This window comes from Perissodus microlepis, chromosome 17, assembly GCF_051167445.1.
Source record: "Perissodus microlepis isolate ML-2025 ecotype Zambia chromosome 17, ASM5116744v1, whole genome shotgun sequence".
Classification (NCBI taxonomy): domain Eukaryota; kingdom Metazoa; phylum Chordata; class Actinopteri; order Cichliformes; family Cichlidae; genus Perissodus; species Perissodus microlepis.
This window is the reverse complement of record NC_140477.1, coordinates 18,669,908-18,687,553: the sequence shown is the minus strand read 5'-3', so window position 1 is coordinate 18,687,553 and position 17,646 is coordinate 18,669,908. Positions and strand designations below refer to the sequence as shown.

General features: G+C 42.2%; 1 protein-coding gene across 25 annotated transcripts in view; it reads right to left on the bottom strand.

Annotated features, from left to right (window-relative positions):
• The window catches only part of celf2 (cugbp, Elav-like family member 2), a 241,166-nt gene that overhangs the window by 72,272 nt on the left and 151,248 nt on the right, over window positions 1-17,646 (bottom strand). For all 25 annotated transcript variants that reach the window (XM_084910813.1, XM_084910814.1, XM_084910819.1 and 22 more), the window contains one exon: window positions 7,192-7,274. In XM_084910813.1, the coding sequence (XP_084766939.1) occupies window positions 7,192-7,274 (83 nt within the window). The remainder of the gene's footprint in view (window positions 1-7,191; window positions 7,275-17,646) is intronic.

Sequence of the window (17,646 nt, the reverse complement as noted above, 5' to 3'; positions counted from 1 at the left end):
AAGCTAGACGTGGAAGATCCCCTCATTAAGAGCAAAGTAAGCACAATTACGGCAGATTTAATGTTTACTCAGAAACACAGTTAAAAGGAAGAACTGGGCTGGGGATGGGTTGCAAAGCAGCTTGCAGAGGCAGCAACAGCTGTAGGCACGCTATAGCAGGTGAAACAGAGTGACTTTTATATGATTTGCCAACTTGTTGTGAAGGTGATTATCAGCTGAGCCATCAGCTTCTGAGCTGAGCACAACTTTGGATCTTTAGGCGTTCGTGCCTTAACACATCAGTTGTGACAGCACTTGCCGCTTCCTCTTTGTAAGCTTTATGTTTTGCTCTTTCACCCTCTTTTTCTTTTCACAGAAAATACTTGGTTAGGATCTCAGAAAAGAGTGTGGCATGGGACGGCATGCTTCCTTTTCAAAACCTTAACCCTTCACGTTAAAAAATGATAGCAGCAAATGATGCCACTGCATCTAAATTTGACACCATTGGTACTCAACAAGCCTCTGTGTGTCTGAATAATGATTGAAACTGAATAAATGAATAAGGTTGCTGTCTTTCAGGGCTTTTTAATCTGACACACAACATGGCTTATAGTGAGGTCTGATGTATTAACAAACCATTCAAGACACCTACACTCTAGTTTTCGTAAGCAAAATTCTAATTTGAGCATCAATTAGCTGGTATTTTTGCAATGCAACCATACTAACCACCATTATTTGTCACATATGGTCACTACTGGCTCCAATAATCCAAATTGGAGACATCCATAATGAAAAGTCAAGGCTTTAAACCCTTAGCGTGGGACTATATTTGGCTATATTTATTTATTACACTGAGTTTAGAGCTAAATAAGAAACACTAGCTCGCTTCCACTTCGTTTAGCTTAGCATACAGGCTAGAAACAGGGTGAAAAGCTAGCCCAGCTCAAAAGATGTAAGAATCCACAAACCACAGCCTCTAATGCATACACACTAGCAGCGTATATTTTAGCAGTTTCACAATTTCAAAATCTGAAGTGTAAAAATAACCCAAATTTCTCTGCATAGGCTGCATAAGAAGTGGTTGAAAAGTGAAATCCTTATCATTCAGCATCAACAGCAATGACACTTTACCTTGCAAGCTGAGCTACACTCATAAATATAATCTTGTTTGCTGACCACTATCTTCTTGGAACTAAACAAAACATAAGCAATCAACCAAAAGAAAAAGTAAATGATAACCTTGCTTTTGATACAACTGAGGTGAAAACTGAAAAGAAAAATTGTTCTGACACTCAGTTCGTGTTGTGACCTGTATCTTCTCTAGAAACATTACTTCATCGCTGAAATATGACAGGCATGTCTGGAGCTGACATGAATGACATGAATATACACATTCTGCATGCATACAATCACATATGCATACATTTGGTACGAGTACGCTGACGGATCGCTGACAAATCTTCAGGAGAGACATCAGAGGAGTGATGGAGATGGGGCCGGGAGAGAAGCAACAAGCAGCGCTGTCATTTTTCTTTCTCTCTTGTTTTTTTTTTTAAACCTGGCGAGGAAGCCTACACCTCGCCGCTTTGCTCTCGCCACCGCCATCACCTCTGTGAGAACCGAGCAGGGAGAGATTCATCACATAAAACCACAGACCCCCTTCACTTATCCCTTTTCGCAAAAAATGGCAGCCATTCAACTGGGTTTTTTTGCCCTAAACCAACATGGCTGCCAATACCGGTGCCCTTTTCTCCAGTCTGGCCCCCGTCCAGCTTTCCACTCTGATTGCATCTCTGCCTGTTAGGGCCTTGGGTTTGGAAGGAGAGATAGAGCGAGGGAGGGGATGAGTGCCAATACAAACATTGTTCTGCTGGCTTTTTACAAGCCAGGAGAGTGGGGAAGTTAATAAGCAGGTATTGGTTTTTAACTGCGCCCCGTTTATTGCTTTGCCCTCGAGCGTGCTGGAGTGCTCTACTCCACCTTTTTCCTGTCCATCTGCCCATCACCTTTGCTAACCTCCCGCTCAATTTCCCCCTCTCTCTGTCTGCTCTCCTTTTGTCTTGACATGCCTCATTCAGCAATTAATCCGCCATCCTCATCATCTGTTTATTTCTGCCTCCCACTGGATCCTTCCTCTCATTTTATTTTATTTTTTTGGCCCTTTTTTTCATTTTGAGCTGAGTTGAAGCCAGTTAAAAAAAATCCAGCCTAAACCACTCAATGCTCTGTCGTTATGCTGCTATTGATTTAGTGTTTTGTAAGTGTGTGCTCGGTCCTCTTCCCTGTATATTAAATCTAAAACCATATCTGTCCATCAATACAGGACAATCGCATAAGCTGTTGTTGTCCACCTCTGACATGATGAATATGATGCGGGTTTAATTGCACATGTGTCACCTGCTTTTTTTTTTTTACATGGGTTAACATTTTTAATATTTGTTGCTCCCAGAAGCTTTTCATGAACAAACAATACAATAAACTTTCCTTTACTTCCAGCACTTATAAGCAACCTTTCAAATCTCACCGCTGGGCTCCGCAGATTCTTGTTTCAAAGAAACAACTTTTAGCTCTGTTACAGCACTTGGCAAAAAGCTACAACCCCTACAAGCAGTAGCGGGTGGCTCAGTGGAGTTGTTTTGTCCTGGGGCTTGCCTGTGAGGCTACAAATAGGCTGCCCTAACCCAAAGCTGGGGCCATGAAGAGCTTAAAAGACACAATTTGGGGTTAGAAAAACTGCTTTAATCCTCTACAAGGTTGATGTAAAAAAATATTTAATTTTAAATTTTATTTCATACTTTCAGTCACTTAGTTGCCAGCCAGCAGAAGTACTGAGGAATGGTCAGAGCCTGCTTGTTTTTATCTTGAACGACTGCTAGAGAACACAGATGGACTATAGACAGACTGTTTATAAAAGATGAATGTAGCCTGCAGGTTTGAAAAGCTAAGCCAGGGCATAAGTGCATTAAACCTTTATTCTTTCTAAAGGCCAGCAGTGGGTGAATCCTCTGGATGCAAAAAGAATGAAGTGGTAAATAAGAATGGATGCAGAAGTCTGTGATAACCCAAACCTATATGCAGAGTGGGATTTCCCTCCTTAATATGTAACCAATAAAATATGGCTTATTTGTTACGTATTACTGCTTAAAATATAGGTTACATTTTTAACCACCACATCTGATTTTTAAAGTGAATCTACAGTAAGTAACACTGGGGTCACTGGGTTCAGACTCTGTGCTGCTCGTCTTTTAGACCATGGCCCTTTGTGCTAAACCCACAGTGAGAAACCTTGGTGTTAAACTGGAGCATGATTTTTATACTAAATAAGCAGCTGAATTCTGTTATTAACACTAGTTTTTACCATTTGAGGCTTTTATCCACCATCAAATCAGCTTTATCTTTTAAAAGGTTTGAATGTCTCATTCATGCTTTTATCACAATGTGTCTGGACTATTGTAATGCACACTGTGTTGGCCTTAGTAAAGTTTCCCTTTTTTGCCTGCAGTTAGTCCAAAATGCCAGGATTTGTCTTTTAACTGGTACTCGCCATTGCAAGAACATTACGCATCCTGGTCTCCCCCATGTTCCCTCAAGGTTGCTGAGGTCCATAGACCAGCTGCTCCTGGTAGTCCAAACAACCGGACTGAAAACCAGGGGCAACTGAGCTTTTTCACACCTCCCTGTCCATGGTATTACAGTTTTTGAAAACACATCTTAAAACTAATTTTTATTCCTTTATTTATTATTTATTTCATGACTCTGCTCTGTTCCAACTTTTCATTGAGCCAAAGAACTCAGCTGTTTCAGAAAACTACCGCTCATTAAATCAAAGAGAAGTTAAATATCACAAAAAAAAAACCAACCTAAAAATCTCCTCCTGCTGATCGCTCCCTCTGGGCTGCAGCAGTTAGAAAACCTTGCCATGAACGACATCTCTAAAGAAATGTTATCTGCAAGTGATAGAGGGCTGATAGAGACGAGCAGATACACTCCTGATTGGAAATATCAACCCTAACCCTAATTTAAACTAAATGTGATTCATTTAAGCTTACAGAATTAAATATAAAGAAATGTTTTACTATATTCTTGCTCAGCTTCCATATGACAGATATTACCTACCAGAGGCATCATAATTTCCAGATAGACATATTTAAATGTTAATAAATGCATTTTCTACAAGTTTAGGTGTAATGTTTTGTACTGACGTTTTAAAGACGCTCTGATAATGTGTTGTTTCCTCTGCTTCAGAGACCAAATACAGACCCAAATTTACTGCTACCTGACATCAAAAAGGCCCAAACGAATGCTGCAGGAGAGAGAAGCAAGTGAGGAAGAGGGATGACCAGACAGAACAGAGGGAGGGATGGTGTTATGGTGTAGAAGAAGGCGATTTCATGTTCCTATAATCCTGAAACTGCTGCAGTATGTGTCCTCCCCTGGGCTGTTTCACACCTCCAACCAGGGATAAGTGACAAGCTCTCACAGTGCAGAGAAACAGCTGAAATTTAACATACTTATTCCACGAGCAATTAACACGGTGACTCTGTGCAAAACAACAAGATTGACTCTGAATCGGGAGCGGGAGCATAAATCCCACGTACAGCTCTTGTGGGATTCGTAGTATCCACCCTGTCCTGCCCAGGGGGGCTATCCACTGATCCAACCGACAGAAGTAAGAGCGTGCAGGCGCTCAACTGATGAGATTCCAGTTAGCTGGCACAGACGAGGAGAGGGGTGGGGAAGCAGCCAATAACCTGAGCAGAAGGGATCTGGGGGCCTCTAAATATCCACCCAGGGCTAAAAGTGTGAGAGTGCGAGCAAGCTTCAGCCCACTTCCTCTATTGCTCTCCTGGGCCACAAGAGGGAACAATATTGGAAAATGGAGCACCAGCACACTCCTTTATAGTCAGGCATATGCACGGGTGTCCAGAAAAGCAGGAACAGATGCCAGCAAGCAGATAAACATGCAAGTGTTTTCGACTGCTAGTGGCAGCGTGTTTTGATGATTGTTCTCTAATCATCTTTGCACAAGGATGAGCGTGCAGGCTAGAAGCAAAGGGAAACACAACACAAACTCCTGCAGACTGCCGAAGCCAGTAATGAAAATATAAAGTGGGGACGAGTGGGTGATTGTCAGCTTTTGGTGAACATTTGCTTGGAATAAATTTGGACAACACATTTTTGCGAAACAACAGCAGATGATATCATTACACTAAAAGCCGATCAATTATAAATCACTGGCAATAACTAGTTGTAATGTCTGTATTTCAGTGGAAACGTCTCCTCACCTGCTGGCACTCAATTTCGATGTTGTCAGCGCATTGATATGTTATCAGCAGTTGGTGCCCCAATCTCACCAACTGACTAGCAGGCTCATTAGTCTGTTACAGCCATTCTAATCAGTGACAAACAGAGAGCAAACCCACATTACATAGGATGCATCTTGTGTGCAGAAGTGCACAGTGTTAAATGTGGTAAGTTAGCATGTGAAAAATTTATATCAATATTTTGTGCAGTAAAAATATTTCTAAAAGTCACCAATTCTTAACGCAGCCGTTGACATCAACCATGTAATATCACAGGATGAATTTATTATTATTATTACTTTTTGAACGGATCGAAATAAACACATGTGACCAATCAGACCACTGCATTTGGCAATGAGCTCGTAGATGGTCAGATGTGGTCTTTGTTGTCTACATACGCGTTACACAACAAGTTCGAAACTGGAAACCTCTGAATTTTGTGTCACTTTTTCACAATGTGCAAAGTGTGTAAAGAGAAATTACAAACAAAAGTAAAAGGCAACTCTTAAAAACTGTCTAAAAGATGAGTCTTTAACTTGCATGTCATGGTCGAGAATTACATAGATGGGTATGGATTATTATTATTATTAATCCCACACTGTGGAAATCCACTTGTTACAGCAGCACAAGGCTCAGGTAGAAAAAGTCCATTTGAGTTATGTTTGAAAATAAAACCAAAAAAAAAGAAAAAAAAAAAGCCAAAACTGCTAAAAATGATGATTCAAGTAAAATAAAAGAGTAATTTGTATGATGTACAAATGGTTACTATATACAGTAAAATACAGGACAAAGGCATTTTCTAGATTTTCTATATGTACATGGGAAGTGCTGAGGGAATGATAGTATATATATGTGCTTCCACTACCTCTCCGGTCTCTTATTGTGGACTTTTAATGTAGAAGCACGCTGTCTAATCGTAGGTGGTAGCAGCACCAGTAACAGGTGGAAGAAGCCACCAAAGATCAACATGAGACTGTGTGGGAGTGACACATGAAGCACGTAGTACTACGACTCGAGCATTTTTCACAAATTAATTCCAGACAGCATCAGGAGACTCAGGTTGGGACACTGTCCTCAGCTGCACTGTTTCATATGTGGCACACAGCGCGCTACAGTCTGCTTCTGACAGGTTCTCCATATTGGAAATAGTCAATCTGGTTTATTTAAAGGTGATTTCAGGATAGTGCGCAGGAGGCGGGAGACCTTATGTCCATTCGATTGCTGTGAACTCACGGGACTACTGTCTGCACCCAGAGCCGACAGGATAAATACTGAGGTTTTTACATGCAGCTCTGCGGTCTGCGGCTGAGTGATGGTGCAACACAGGGATCTTATTTGCCTCTGTCTGTGTACATATCAAAAGATGGTCTGTGGTTCTTCTATCAGGTAGGCTACACTGACTAACCTTCTAGGATAAAGGTAGAGCTTGGGTTTTAGGCTGAAGTCCACCTACTTTCATTAGAAATGTTTCCTTTTTTGGATCATCCAAAATCTTTTTAACAACAAAAACTGAACGAATGTCTGAAATGGATCATTTTCTATTTTCTAGAAACTTTTCTAACTACAGACAGTCCCCTGGTGACCCAGTGGCTGTTATGGTGGTAATAATGGTTTTTGACTTTTATGACATTCACACTTAAGCTTGGAAAGAACCAGTGGACATAGATTCCCTCCAAACTTTTGAACTAACCTTGACAGTCACCTGCTCGCACTCTCGGTCACTCACAAATGCTCTGTAGCAGCAGTGCAACACACTGAGGCAGTTACTTGCGTATTCATACCCACCCACCCACACACACACAACACAGGTTGGTGTGGGGCGGGATCGGGCGGGGCAGCCTCGAGGTACCGCTGTAAGTGTGTGATTAGAGGAGAAAGTAGGCAGAGGAGAATGAGGACACACACTCACCCCTGTTAAGGTCTTTATGTTATGCAGTGCATTCTGAGCTTCAAGGGCAGCTTTCCTTGTGTAAAACGTGACAAAACAGCAGCCTGGGGAGAAAGAGAGAGAGAGAGAGAGATGAGCATAAGGAGCAACAAAGAGCATTTTCTCTCTTCATCTGCCTGGCATCACCTGTCGACACTGGGAGACGCTGAGTGAATGTTAAGGAGAAAACATCCTAACGGAGAGGAAGAGAACGCTTTTTTTTTAGTTTGTTTCAACGCTGATGACTTGAGCCTGGAGGAACCGTGCACACAAAGTGATGCATGAGCACACACTCACACACACTCACATGCGAACAACAAGGAAACACAGGCGAAGACAAGAACGTGGAGAAGCAAGGTTGTCTCTTCATTAATCCCCGAGTGATCTGTGAACAGCTGCTTTATCGTTCATTCACCAAAGAAAGCGCTGACTCATTTATTTATGCTCCCTTTATTTGCATCTCGACATTTCTGACAAATGTGGGCTGGAAATGAAAACATTCAGGTGACACACATGTTACAGCACTTTTTAAATGATCATATTTAAACGATTCATCAAAAAGTAATGAAGCCATCTAAAATCAGTGGAAAAAACTGTAAATCTGACAAAAAGTAAAATAAAGAAATCAGCGACTGAAACCTTGGCATGATTCAGTTTGAAGTGTCAATGCTATTCACTGATCATGATACTAAAAATCACTTTAAATCAAAATTTAAGCTACGTTTAACTTTGACATTGCAATGTCTTTAGACCTGCAAATGAAACTTTACAAGGTTCTTGCATGCTCACACTCTCACACAGTACCACAACTGGACTCAAATGTAAACGTATACACAATTGCAGTGAAGAAAGCAGGGAGGGAAACAAGAGTAGGGCTGAAACACCGCAGTCATGGACCATTTTCAGTCAGCACACAAACCTGCACAGTCAGGCAAAAATAAGCCAGCGGGAGGAAAATGTAGGGCAGAGACCGAGGTGTGACTCTTCTATTTTCCTCGTACACACAGCAGGCAGCTGTTTATGTCAAACACAAGGTTTGGACAAATCGCTCACGGTGAGGATTTTGTGTCTGCGTTTACGTCCTCATGACACGACTGTTGAACAGCTATGGGGAAATTTCCAAACGAGATGTAACGGGGAGAACATTTATCAAGGCAACCCACTGCGGGCTCGAATAAATCCAGTGTTTGAACTAGAAACTAGCACCATTCTGGGGAGAGCATAAACCATGTTTTTGTAGATACAGTTTAAAGATGCCACATGCAGGCAATCATTAAGTTACTGCTTTGAAAAGAAGGCAGCCATAAGGATGCAGTGGCTGAATGCATGCATGTGTCACTGCCATTGCCGCCACTGTTGAAAATGTGGAGAATGTGTTGAGAGCTGCTCATCCAACTAACAGAGCGAGTTTACTGTTAGCTTGTGACTTTCACAGGTGTTCCGTCCTGTTATTGTCTCCCCAAAAACACTTCCGTTTATCTCATGCCTGAATCTTTTGTAGTAAGCCTCGTTACCCACGACACAAACAAAAATTTTTTTTGGAAAAAAAATCGCGCAGATCTCAGTAAAGTTGTGATGCGCGATTTCTTACAATCATCACAGATATGAACGTGCAGAAATCTTGCTGAGATGTTAAAGTCTGAGCAGGTGAAACATGTGCATTTACCCAGGTTACAGGTTACCCAAACAAAAATATCCTGTCAAGGAGAATTATGCCCAAGAGCCTAACTGCAACAAATTTCACTACTTGTTCATCCTTTTTTTTTTTTTTTTTTTTTTACCGTAAATTAATGTAAAAAGGTAGAAACTGGTGCATAAAAAAATACTCCAGAATGCAGGAAACAAAGAATTTGGTGCTCAAAATTGGACTTATATTTGACATTTCTTCCCGATTCTCAAATAAAACCTATACCCATGTCCATAAACTGAACCTGGGGAAAGATAGTGGAGATGACGGTAGAATGGCTGTCCAAATTATTACTAATATACATTAAAGTTTGTGGGGATAGGTTAATTGATCAATCTAAATTGCCCATAGGTGTGAATGCAGGAGTGAATGTGAGTGCGAATGGTTGTCTGTCTCTGTGTGTCTCTGCTCACCTACAGCTGCTTACTTGGTGAAGAGGATCAGTAAACTGCACATTAGCATGAGGCAGCCACAGGTGAGGCACTGCTATGGCTTCAGCATCATAGTCCAGGTTCATATGTTCATATGCTTGGACCTGCTGCCTCCTGCTCTGCTCATCCGGTAATTTTGTTGTGTATTTATTTGTCCAGAGATGAGCAGAGCGGACCATTGTTTACATCTGCTTTGGTGTCTCCCCCATTGTCTTTATGGCACAAATCAATTCAGTGTGAATACGGTGGATTGGTTGAGGTTTTGTTGCCTGTGCTGCAGACATCAGCCCTGATGACACTTGCCCTGCAGTGCATCTTAGTGAAATCCAACAGTGAGCATCTGGAGCAGGTTTAGCATCCAAATCCCAAAGTCCCTTTGATGAGGCTGGGAGTGTAATGGATCTGAATTCCTGCGGTGTCCTCTGGGTGCCAGGGCTGTTGAATAGTTGGCCCTTAGCCTAGCGTCAGCAACGTGATTGGTGTTGTGATTCAGATGGTGCAGTGCCTGTGTATTAGCAGGGATAACTCTCAGCTTAGCGTTTTCCCTCTATGACCCCCAGTGTGAAAGACGGCTCGGGGTGTCACTTCACTAAACCCTAAGCCCCCCCGCTTCAGCTATCAGTATCAATTTGCCACCAAGAGTTTCACACCAGCTTCTACTGGTTAAAGGCAGGGAGATAATCGAGGGTATTAATCATGACTGACAGAATATCACTGGGTAAAAATGTATTCAATGTATTCCATGTGGGTCACCAAAAAGATGGCAAATACACACCAAACTCTGTGGTAAAAGTGCTGGCTTCCACATATCGCTGATCTCCATCAGTTCGGCTTCATCTTTGTGCTGCGTTTCCACGATAAAAATTAGACCCAGTGAGGATACGGATGATGGAGTGGAGAAGCACTAAAAATCCTAAATTAGGTTGAAGTTGTAGTTGTAGTTAAGCCAACATGAAAAAGCACCATTAGAGAGAAAAAAAAAAGAGTAAAACTAAACAAATATTAGCAGTGGAGTGTGCCTATGAATTTAAATTAGCCATGGTGAAGAATGGTCCAAAGAACTATTGAAATTAGAGTCCTAATAAGAGGAGACAATCAAATAATGAAACTCCACCAACAGTGGGAAACCAAATAAAATAAAAATCCTTGAAATGTAAAAGCTTTTAATACATGTACAAGTTTTTACTGAGCAATGAAACGACTGCATACAACTCCAACACCCACATAATATATGAGCCATGCACCACCATACCCTCTAAAACAGGGGTGGGGGAATTCCAGGCCTCAAGGGTCAGTGTCCTGCAGGTTTTAGATATCACCCTGGGTCAGCACACCTGAATTAAATGATTAGTTCATTACCAGGCCTCTGGAGAACTTCAAGACATGTTTAGGAGGTAATTTAGCCATTTAAATCAGCTGTTTTGGATCAAGGACACATTTAAAACCTGCAGGACACCAGCCCTTGAGGCCTGGAGTTCCCCAACCCCTGCTCTAAAAGGTGAAGCAAACCTTGGGAACATTTTTATTTACATAGCACCAAATCACAGCTTGCTAAAGGTGCTTTATATTCAAAGGTAAAGACCCTCCAATAATAGAGAGAAAACCCCAATGACCGAGCACTTGACGACAGTGGGAAGGAAAAACTCCCTTTTAACAGGAAGAAACCTCCGGCAGAACCACGCTCAGTGAGGGGCAGTCATCTGCCACCACCGGTTGGGGTTTAGGGGAGAAAGATGGGCCAAAAGAGTCAAAACTTTCAATGAATAATCTAAACACTCCTAAAAAAGTAAAAATAAAGGGTTTAATTGCAAAGTAATTGAAAAGGCCTGTGCAGATGCACTTTAGAGGTATACTGTAAGGGTCTCAAAACTACTTATGTGTACTGTTTTCCACCAATGTGTGGTGCCAGTTTGACCCCTGCCCTGTCCCCCCTGCCAGCCTCTCCCCACCATGCCTGCTTGTCCATGGATGACACCAGCGACTCATCTTGACCTACCTCTCCTCACCACCGAGGTGAGTCCAATCAGTCTCATAGACTGACCCGGAAAAACACAGTAAATTATCTGATGTACAAGTGTTCTCACTAGCTTCATTGTTTTTGCAAGAGGCACATAATTTTCAACTGTATATTTCCTGCATGCTGGGTAAAAAGTAGAGATTATGTGTATTCAAGGGCGAGCTTTTTAGTATTGCCTCAGTTTTGTACATTATAATTCCAATTGCACCTGTGTTCAAGCTTTGCCCCCTGTGTGCGATTAGCAATTCCAATAACAATGTTGGAGGGTTAGAGGCTGGATGTGAATTCTGATTCCAGTGGCATTTTCTACATATCTGTATATGGGAGGGTTAGCTTTTGGTGTTAGCATTAGTGATTCTGACGGCATATAATGTGCAGGGGAGGGTTGGCTGTTAGCGCTGTGTTAGCCACGGTGTGTTGTCATTCCCACGGCGTAGCCAGGGCCTTGGAGCCATGCGGCATGTGGTGGAGCGTCCCAGGTGGTGGGCTGTCAAGATGAGGATCAAAGAGCAGAGGAGTGGACCACACACACACACACACACACACAAAATCCTGCAGAAAGCCACTGAGTGTGCATATTTTAGGTGTAGGTCTGCACGTTTGCTTTTTATTTACACATAAGCATACCTGTACTACAACCACAAGCAGGTGCAGGGGCCCAGCACGAATAAGCTCTTTCCATCAATTTGTGTGCATGTGTCTTTTTTTCTGCAGAACAAACATTTACCTGAAGGCCGAGAGGGCTCTGAGCAAGGAGACACACTTTGCTTGTGTTGTCGAAAAGGGACACTTAAAACCACACACCAGAGACGTGCACGCACAAATCTGGAGCGGCAGGAAGGAATCTATTAGACGCTGGAGTGTACGTGTGCACGTAACAGAAAGAGCAAGACAGCCAGATGGGACATGGGAAAGGAGGGCAGAGCGTTTGCAAGTCAAAAGAAAAAAAAAGAGAAGAAGAAGAGGGGAGAGAAACAGCCATTGTGAGTTGAATAGAGAGCAGAGGAGGGAGATGCCTGTTCATAAATGCTTCATGGCTGCTGAAGGGGGCCTTTGACTGAGCGAAGACCCACGGCCCCCTGCCTCTGTCAACACATCTACCCCCTCCAAAAACAGGTCGACCCCAACTTCTCAGCTCGAGACAGCAGAGCTGCAGAGGAGCTGGAGGGGGGGCTGAATCGGCAAGTTGAGGAGGTTTTTTTTCTCTCACTTATGTCTTCCAACGGCTTTCTCTAAAAATCAGGCACACGCGAGGCCGTGTTCTTAGAGTCTGAAAATTAAACCCGCTTTAGAGGTGACAACCTGACCTGTAATTTTACTTTCTTTGCAAATTAATTTCATAATGTTTTCTTCTTTTTCTGTAACTCTTCATTTGAATGGGAACATCCCAGTCTCCCCTCCATGCCACGCAGTAGTTGGGAGGGTCACCTTAGCCTGAGTGCCAACTAATCTACTTAAATGACTTTCATTAGTCTGGGTTTCAGCGCTGTTTCCCAGTGGCCATGTTGGACTGTTTCTAGACTATCATTTTTTATCTTGAGCTGATGGAAATTGTTATATTTATACACACTCACAGAAAATAAAGCACCTTATTACACCTTTAGGTTTAGACCTTTAGCTTGTCATTGGTGTGGCACCTGCTGAGTTACTGGCACTGTCATTAGTGTCCAGTGACAATTTTTTACCTTAATCATTGTCATATTTAGAAGTTAGAGTGTGTCTTTGAACTGTGGGAGCACCTGAAGAAAACCCAAACACACAAGGAAGACAAGCGCCCTGGGCAGGTTTAAACCTAGCACCTTTGTGAGGTGAGGCGACCACTGTTCCACCTGTACAAGGCAGATACAAAGTAAACTTGTCAGCAGGTATTAAATACCTTTTAATTTAACTTAAATATATGAGGAAACCCTTAAAGTCTTATTTCTTTTTGTATAACAGACTGTCTCCTCATGCTCAACCACAGAATCTATAATAAATGGTCCTAATATCTACCTTTTACTGCTCGGAACAGGCACTTACAAGTAATCATCTTTAAATCCAATAATTAGCCCTTGGGGGTACATTTGTGGAGACTGTATCTGTAGGGACAGAAACTGACTGTAGTCCAATTTCAGTGTAAAGGGTGTGCAGTTACGCCACTTTATAACTTCTATTAGTGGGGTGTCAAACATAAGGCTCGGGGGCCAGAATTAGCCTGGCACAGACTCCAAATAAAGTTTGGTCTTTAAACTGTATTTTCACAAGTCTTCCCCCATGGCTATTCATATGGGCTTCAAACAAGAATTTCAAAGTGTACAGTCTTCACATGTGGTCGTGGGGACGAGTTAGCTTGCTTTGCTAGTGTAAGCTCAGGGACAGCTTGTTAAATTCAGATAGATGCTAACTCTACAGAATTACTCATACGAGAATCTTCCTGTGTTTCGCTCCCTTTGTGCAACTCTGAGCTTTAACACAGTCCAGGTTCAGTCCAGTCCATCAAAAAGAACAATACGATTTCACAGCACTTTAATTTAAAGCCGTGCACGGGTAACGATGGAAACATGGACTGGAAGAAAGAGCAGATTCATGAGTTTCACGTCATTGAAGGTAGTTAGCATAACAACAGCAGTGACTCCAGACATGCTCACAAAAGCATGGGACGAGTTTTCTATGTACAACTTTATATTAGCCATTTATTTTAAAATTTACTCAAATCTCTATGTTCATTATTTTAAAAATGATTTTTAAAATATTTTTAAGACAGCCTTGTGGCGGAGGTTTGGTCCCTGGCTCAGTTGCAGGGGAGGGGTGAGCTCAAGGGGCAGTGCCAAGGAGGTTGGAGGCACTGCCCATATGGAAAAGATATATATAAATCTTATAAAGTTTGTATCTGTCTTGTGTGAAACTTGTATGAAAAGCATACAAGAGTGAAAACAGATATAAGATCCCTTGAAAAATTATATAATGAAACTTGTATGTTTTGGTTACTTACTAAAACAATATATAAAAGTAATGAGAAAGTGGCCACTTTCATGAGTAAATCATATAAGTTTTTACTATTTCTTGGAATATTCGTGCTGATCTGAAGTGCATTGTGTGTTTCACAAATAAACTGTAAACAGCTATCAGAATGCTGTGTGGGGTCCAAATTATTAACAATACAGAAGTGACCTTGTTTTGTGGCACAAACAGCATAAAACTGAATGAGTATTACAAACTGGAGAGTTTCCTTAAAGATGGAAATTAGTGAAATGTGCATGATTTCATCCAAATCCCAATGCTAGTTCTTCTTCTTCTTCTTCTTCTTCTTCTTCTTCTTCTTCTTCTTCTTCTTCTTCTTCTTCTTCTTCTTCTACTTCTTCTTCTACTTCTTCTTCTACTTCTTCTTCTTCTTCTTCTTCTACTTCTTCTTCTACTTCTTCTTCTACTTCTTCTTCTACTTCTTCTTCTTCTTCTTCTTCTTATTATTATTATTATTATTATTATTATTATTATTATTATTATTCAGTTTAACTTTGCAGGTCAACAGAGTTGAATTCTCGAGGAGACAGAAAACTAAATTAGGAAATAAAAATAGAATATATATCTTTTTTAGCTCCAAAAAGCCAAAGTTTGATGGACACCATCAATTGCAAAGAGCTGATATATTTGTCCAATCGCCTGACCTGTAATTTTATTTAAAATAATTACAGGTCAGTTCTTTAGAATATGAACAGGTTATGTTTTTACCTCCAATTTACTTGCTTAATCCCATGGGTTAAGGTTAAAGACGTATCTTGTTGGTCCAAACCTCCAGGTTGGCACCAGCTGCTCTATTCAGCACACAAATGTATGGGCTTGAATTACCTCAGACTGGAGAAAGAGTGGGGAAAAGGCCGGCGGTAGGGTGAAAATAACAGAGGCAAAGCCCTGCAGTCCAGCAGAATGAAAATATGCTTTATTAAAAGGGGAAAAAGAGACAGGTGTGGGATGTATCGCAGAGCTTCACCCAGAGCCCTTCTACCCGAGGCAGGGTTCTTACAGTGACCCACACGAATTTCTCCCCCCCATCATTCCCCTTCCCCTCTACTTTCCTTTTGACCCCTGGGGTTCCACTCAACCGCTGACCCACATTAACTATACTTTACTGCAATTACTGCTCACACAGGCCTCTGGGTGGCATGGAATACATACTCCACCTCGCTCCATTTCTTCCTCTCCCGCCCCCCTCCTCGCCGTTCCCTCGTTGCTCTCTCTGTGCAGCTGTAAAAATGCCCCTTAACGTGTATAATTTATGTGTGTCAAAGAGCCGCTGAGTGACAGCAGGGATGGGGGGAATATGACAGAGAACACATTCTGAATTTGACAGCGCAATAAGAACAGATTGTCAGATGGAAAAACAGGGAGAGGATGAGTGGATGGCTTCAAACAATGCCGCATCTCTGACGGGCATTTGGCTGATGTTCTAATCCTGTTAACGTAGGAATCGGTCCAGCTCGCAGCACTTCACAAATCTATACAATCCACTAGTTACTTTGGTGGAAAAGCACCAATGTCAATCCTCCCCCTCGCTGGCTCCCTCCCTTACTGGCTGTAAAAACAACAAGAGCACTTTCAGGAAATCAAAGCCACTTTCTGGCCGACCTCAAAGTGCTCGGAGAGGGAGGGAAAAAAAAATCCAGCTCTGCAAGTTTGCTTATAACCAAGTAACTCTCTCTGTCGCTGAGGCATGCAAAAGTATAAACACAGAGATGAGCTGAGAATCCACACACACACACACACACACACACACACACACACACACACACATAAAATCTCCCATTAAAATCCACCTGCAGCTGCTCCCTAATTGAGCCCGGGTAGCTGGCTAAAAAGGCTAACGTCTAGTTAAGGCGATTTAATTGGCCGCTCTGCTTTAGGAAAGAATGAAATAAATCAGTCCTCCGTCTCAGGTCGGCCCTGTCTCAACTGAATCCATTAGAGAAGATAATTGTCTTGGATGGCGGAGCGTTCAGCTCTGCACGTTGCCATAGCCGAGCGAGAGGATACAGTCGGCTTGCAAAGCGGATGCCTGCCATTGGACGGGTGTGCGAGTCCCTGGACACGGCATCAGAGCAGCCCAGGCAATGAGGAAGCTGATCTGAGCAGTGATCGAAAATCAAATGCTGTAATCTGCTACATGTGTTTATCTCTGGGCTGGAAATGATTTCCAGAGGCGTTTCTGTTTTCTTTCTTCATTTTTCAATATGACACACGGGTTCATAACAAATGACGTTTAAGCGGCTTCAGACGTCCAGATCAAACATTTATCACGGCTCGGTGTCGATTTTCACGTTTCGGCACCTTTTTAGCGTCAGCCTCGTCATCCCTCGCTCACGTTTTCGGGGATTGATGTTGACACTCCCCCCGCCCCCCATTTTTTTAATTTGTCTTTTCAGCTACAGGTGGAATCACTTGCTCGCAGCAACTATCAGCAACACAGATTAGAAAACAGACACCGATTAAAATGAACATGTCACTGGTTATTGGTTTTGGCGAAGGCTGAGTGATTATAGTCTTTTTAATAATCCACTATTCATATAATAAAGCTGTGGCTCTTGCTTTTTGAGAGCTGAATCAGAATTTTAAGAGAGAAATAATCACTCATGCTTCATTTTTCCCCTTCCCTGGCATTCGCAGGTCTGACAGACAACATTGCTTTATCCAATAATAATTTCAGGCCTGTTAAAATTTAGACTCGTCTGCATTCAGTTTGCCACGACTCAAATCCCTTGTGCCTTATACCTTATTTTGATCATTCCCAAGTATTTCCAGGCCGTGTTGTGCACAGAGACTTTTGCGCAGATCAGCCACTTAATGAAGACATTAAACTTATTCTGTGCATGCATGATGTTCATGTGTGCGCGTGTGCTTGTGTCTCACTTGTATCATTAAGATAAATGACAAAGCGCATCCCCAGCCAAAACACAGACACTCACACACGCTGCAACAAACCCGTCATGGCGCTTAAGGTTGTGTTTTAGCAAAAGGACCATTTTCTGTTTACCCCTCTGGCTCTCTTTGTCTCATCCTCTCTTTATCTCTGCCTCCATCTCTCTCTCTCTCTCTCTTTCAGCACAAAATGCCAAATTGCTCCATTTCTCACTCTCTCCCTTCCTCCCCGGCTCATCCACTCATCTGGTTATTAACTCCAAACACATTAAACCAACAGTAGCGCCACGATATTCCCCAGACCATCCTAGTCAGCACAAGCACACACGCACACACACTCACACACACAGCCTAAATGCAAGCACCTGGGTCAAACGGCAAAATGGATTCTGCATGACGCACAGAAGTGACAC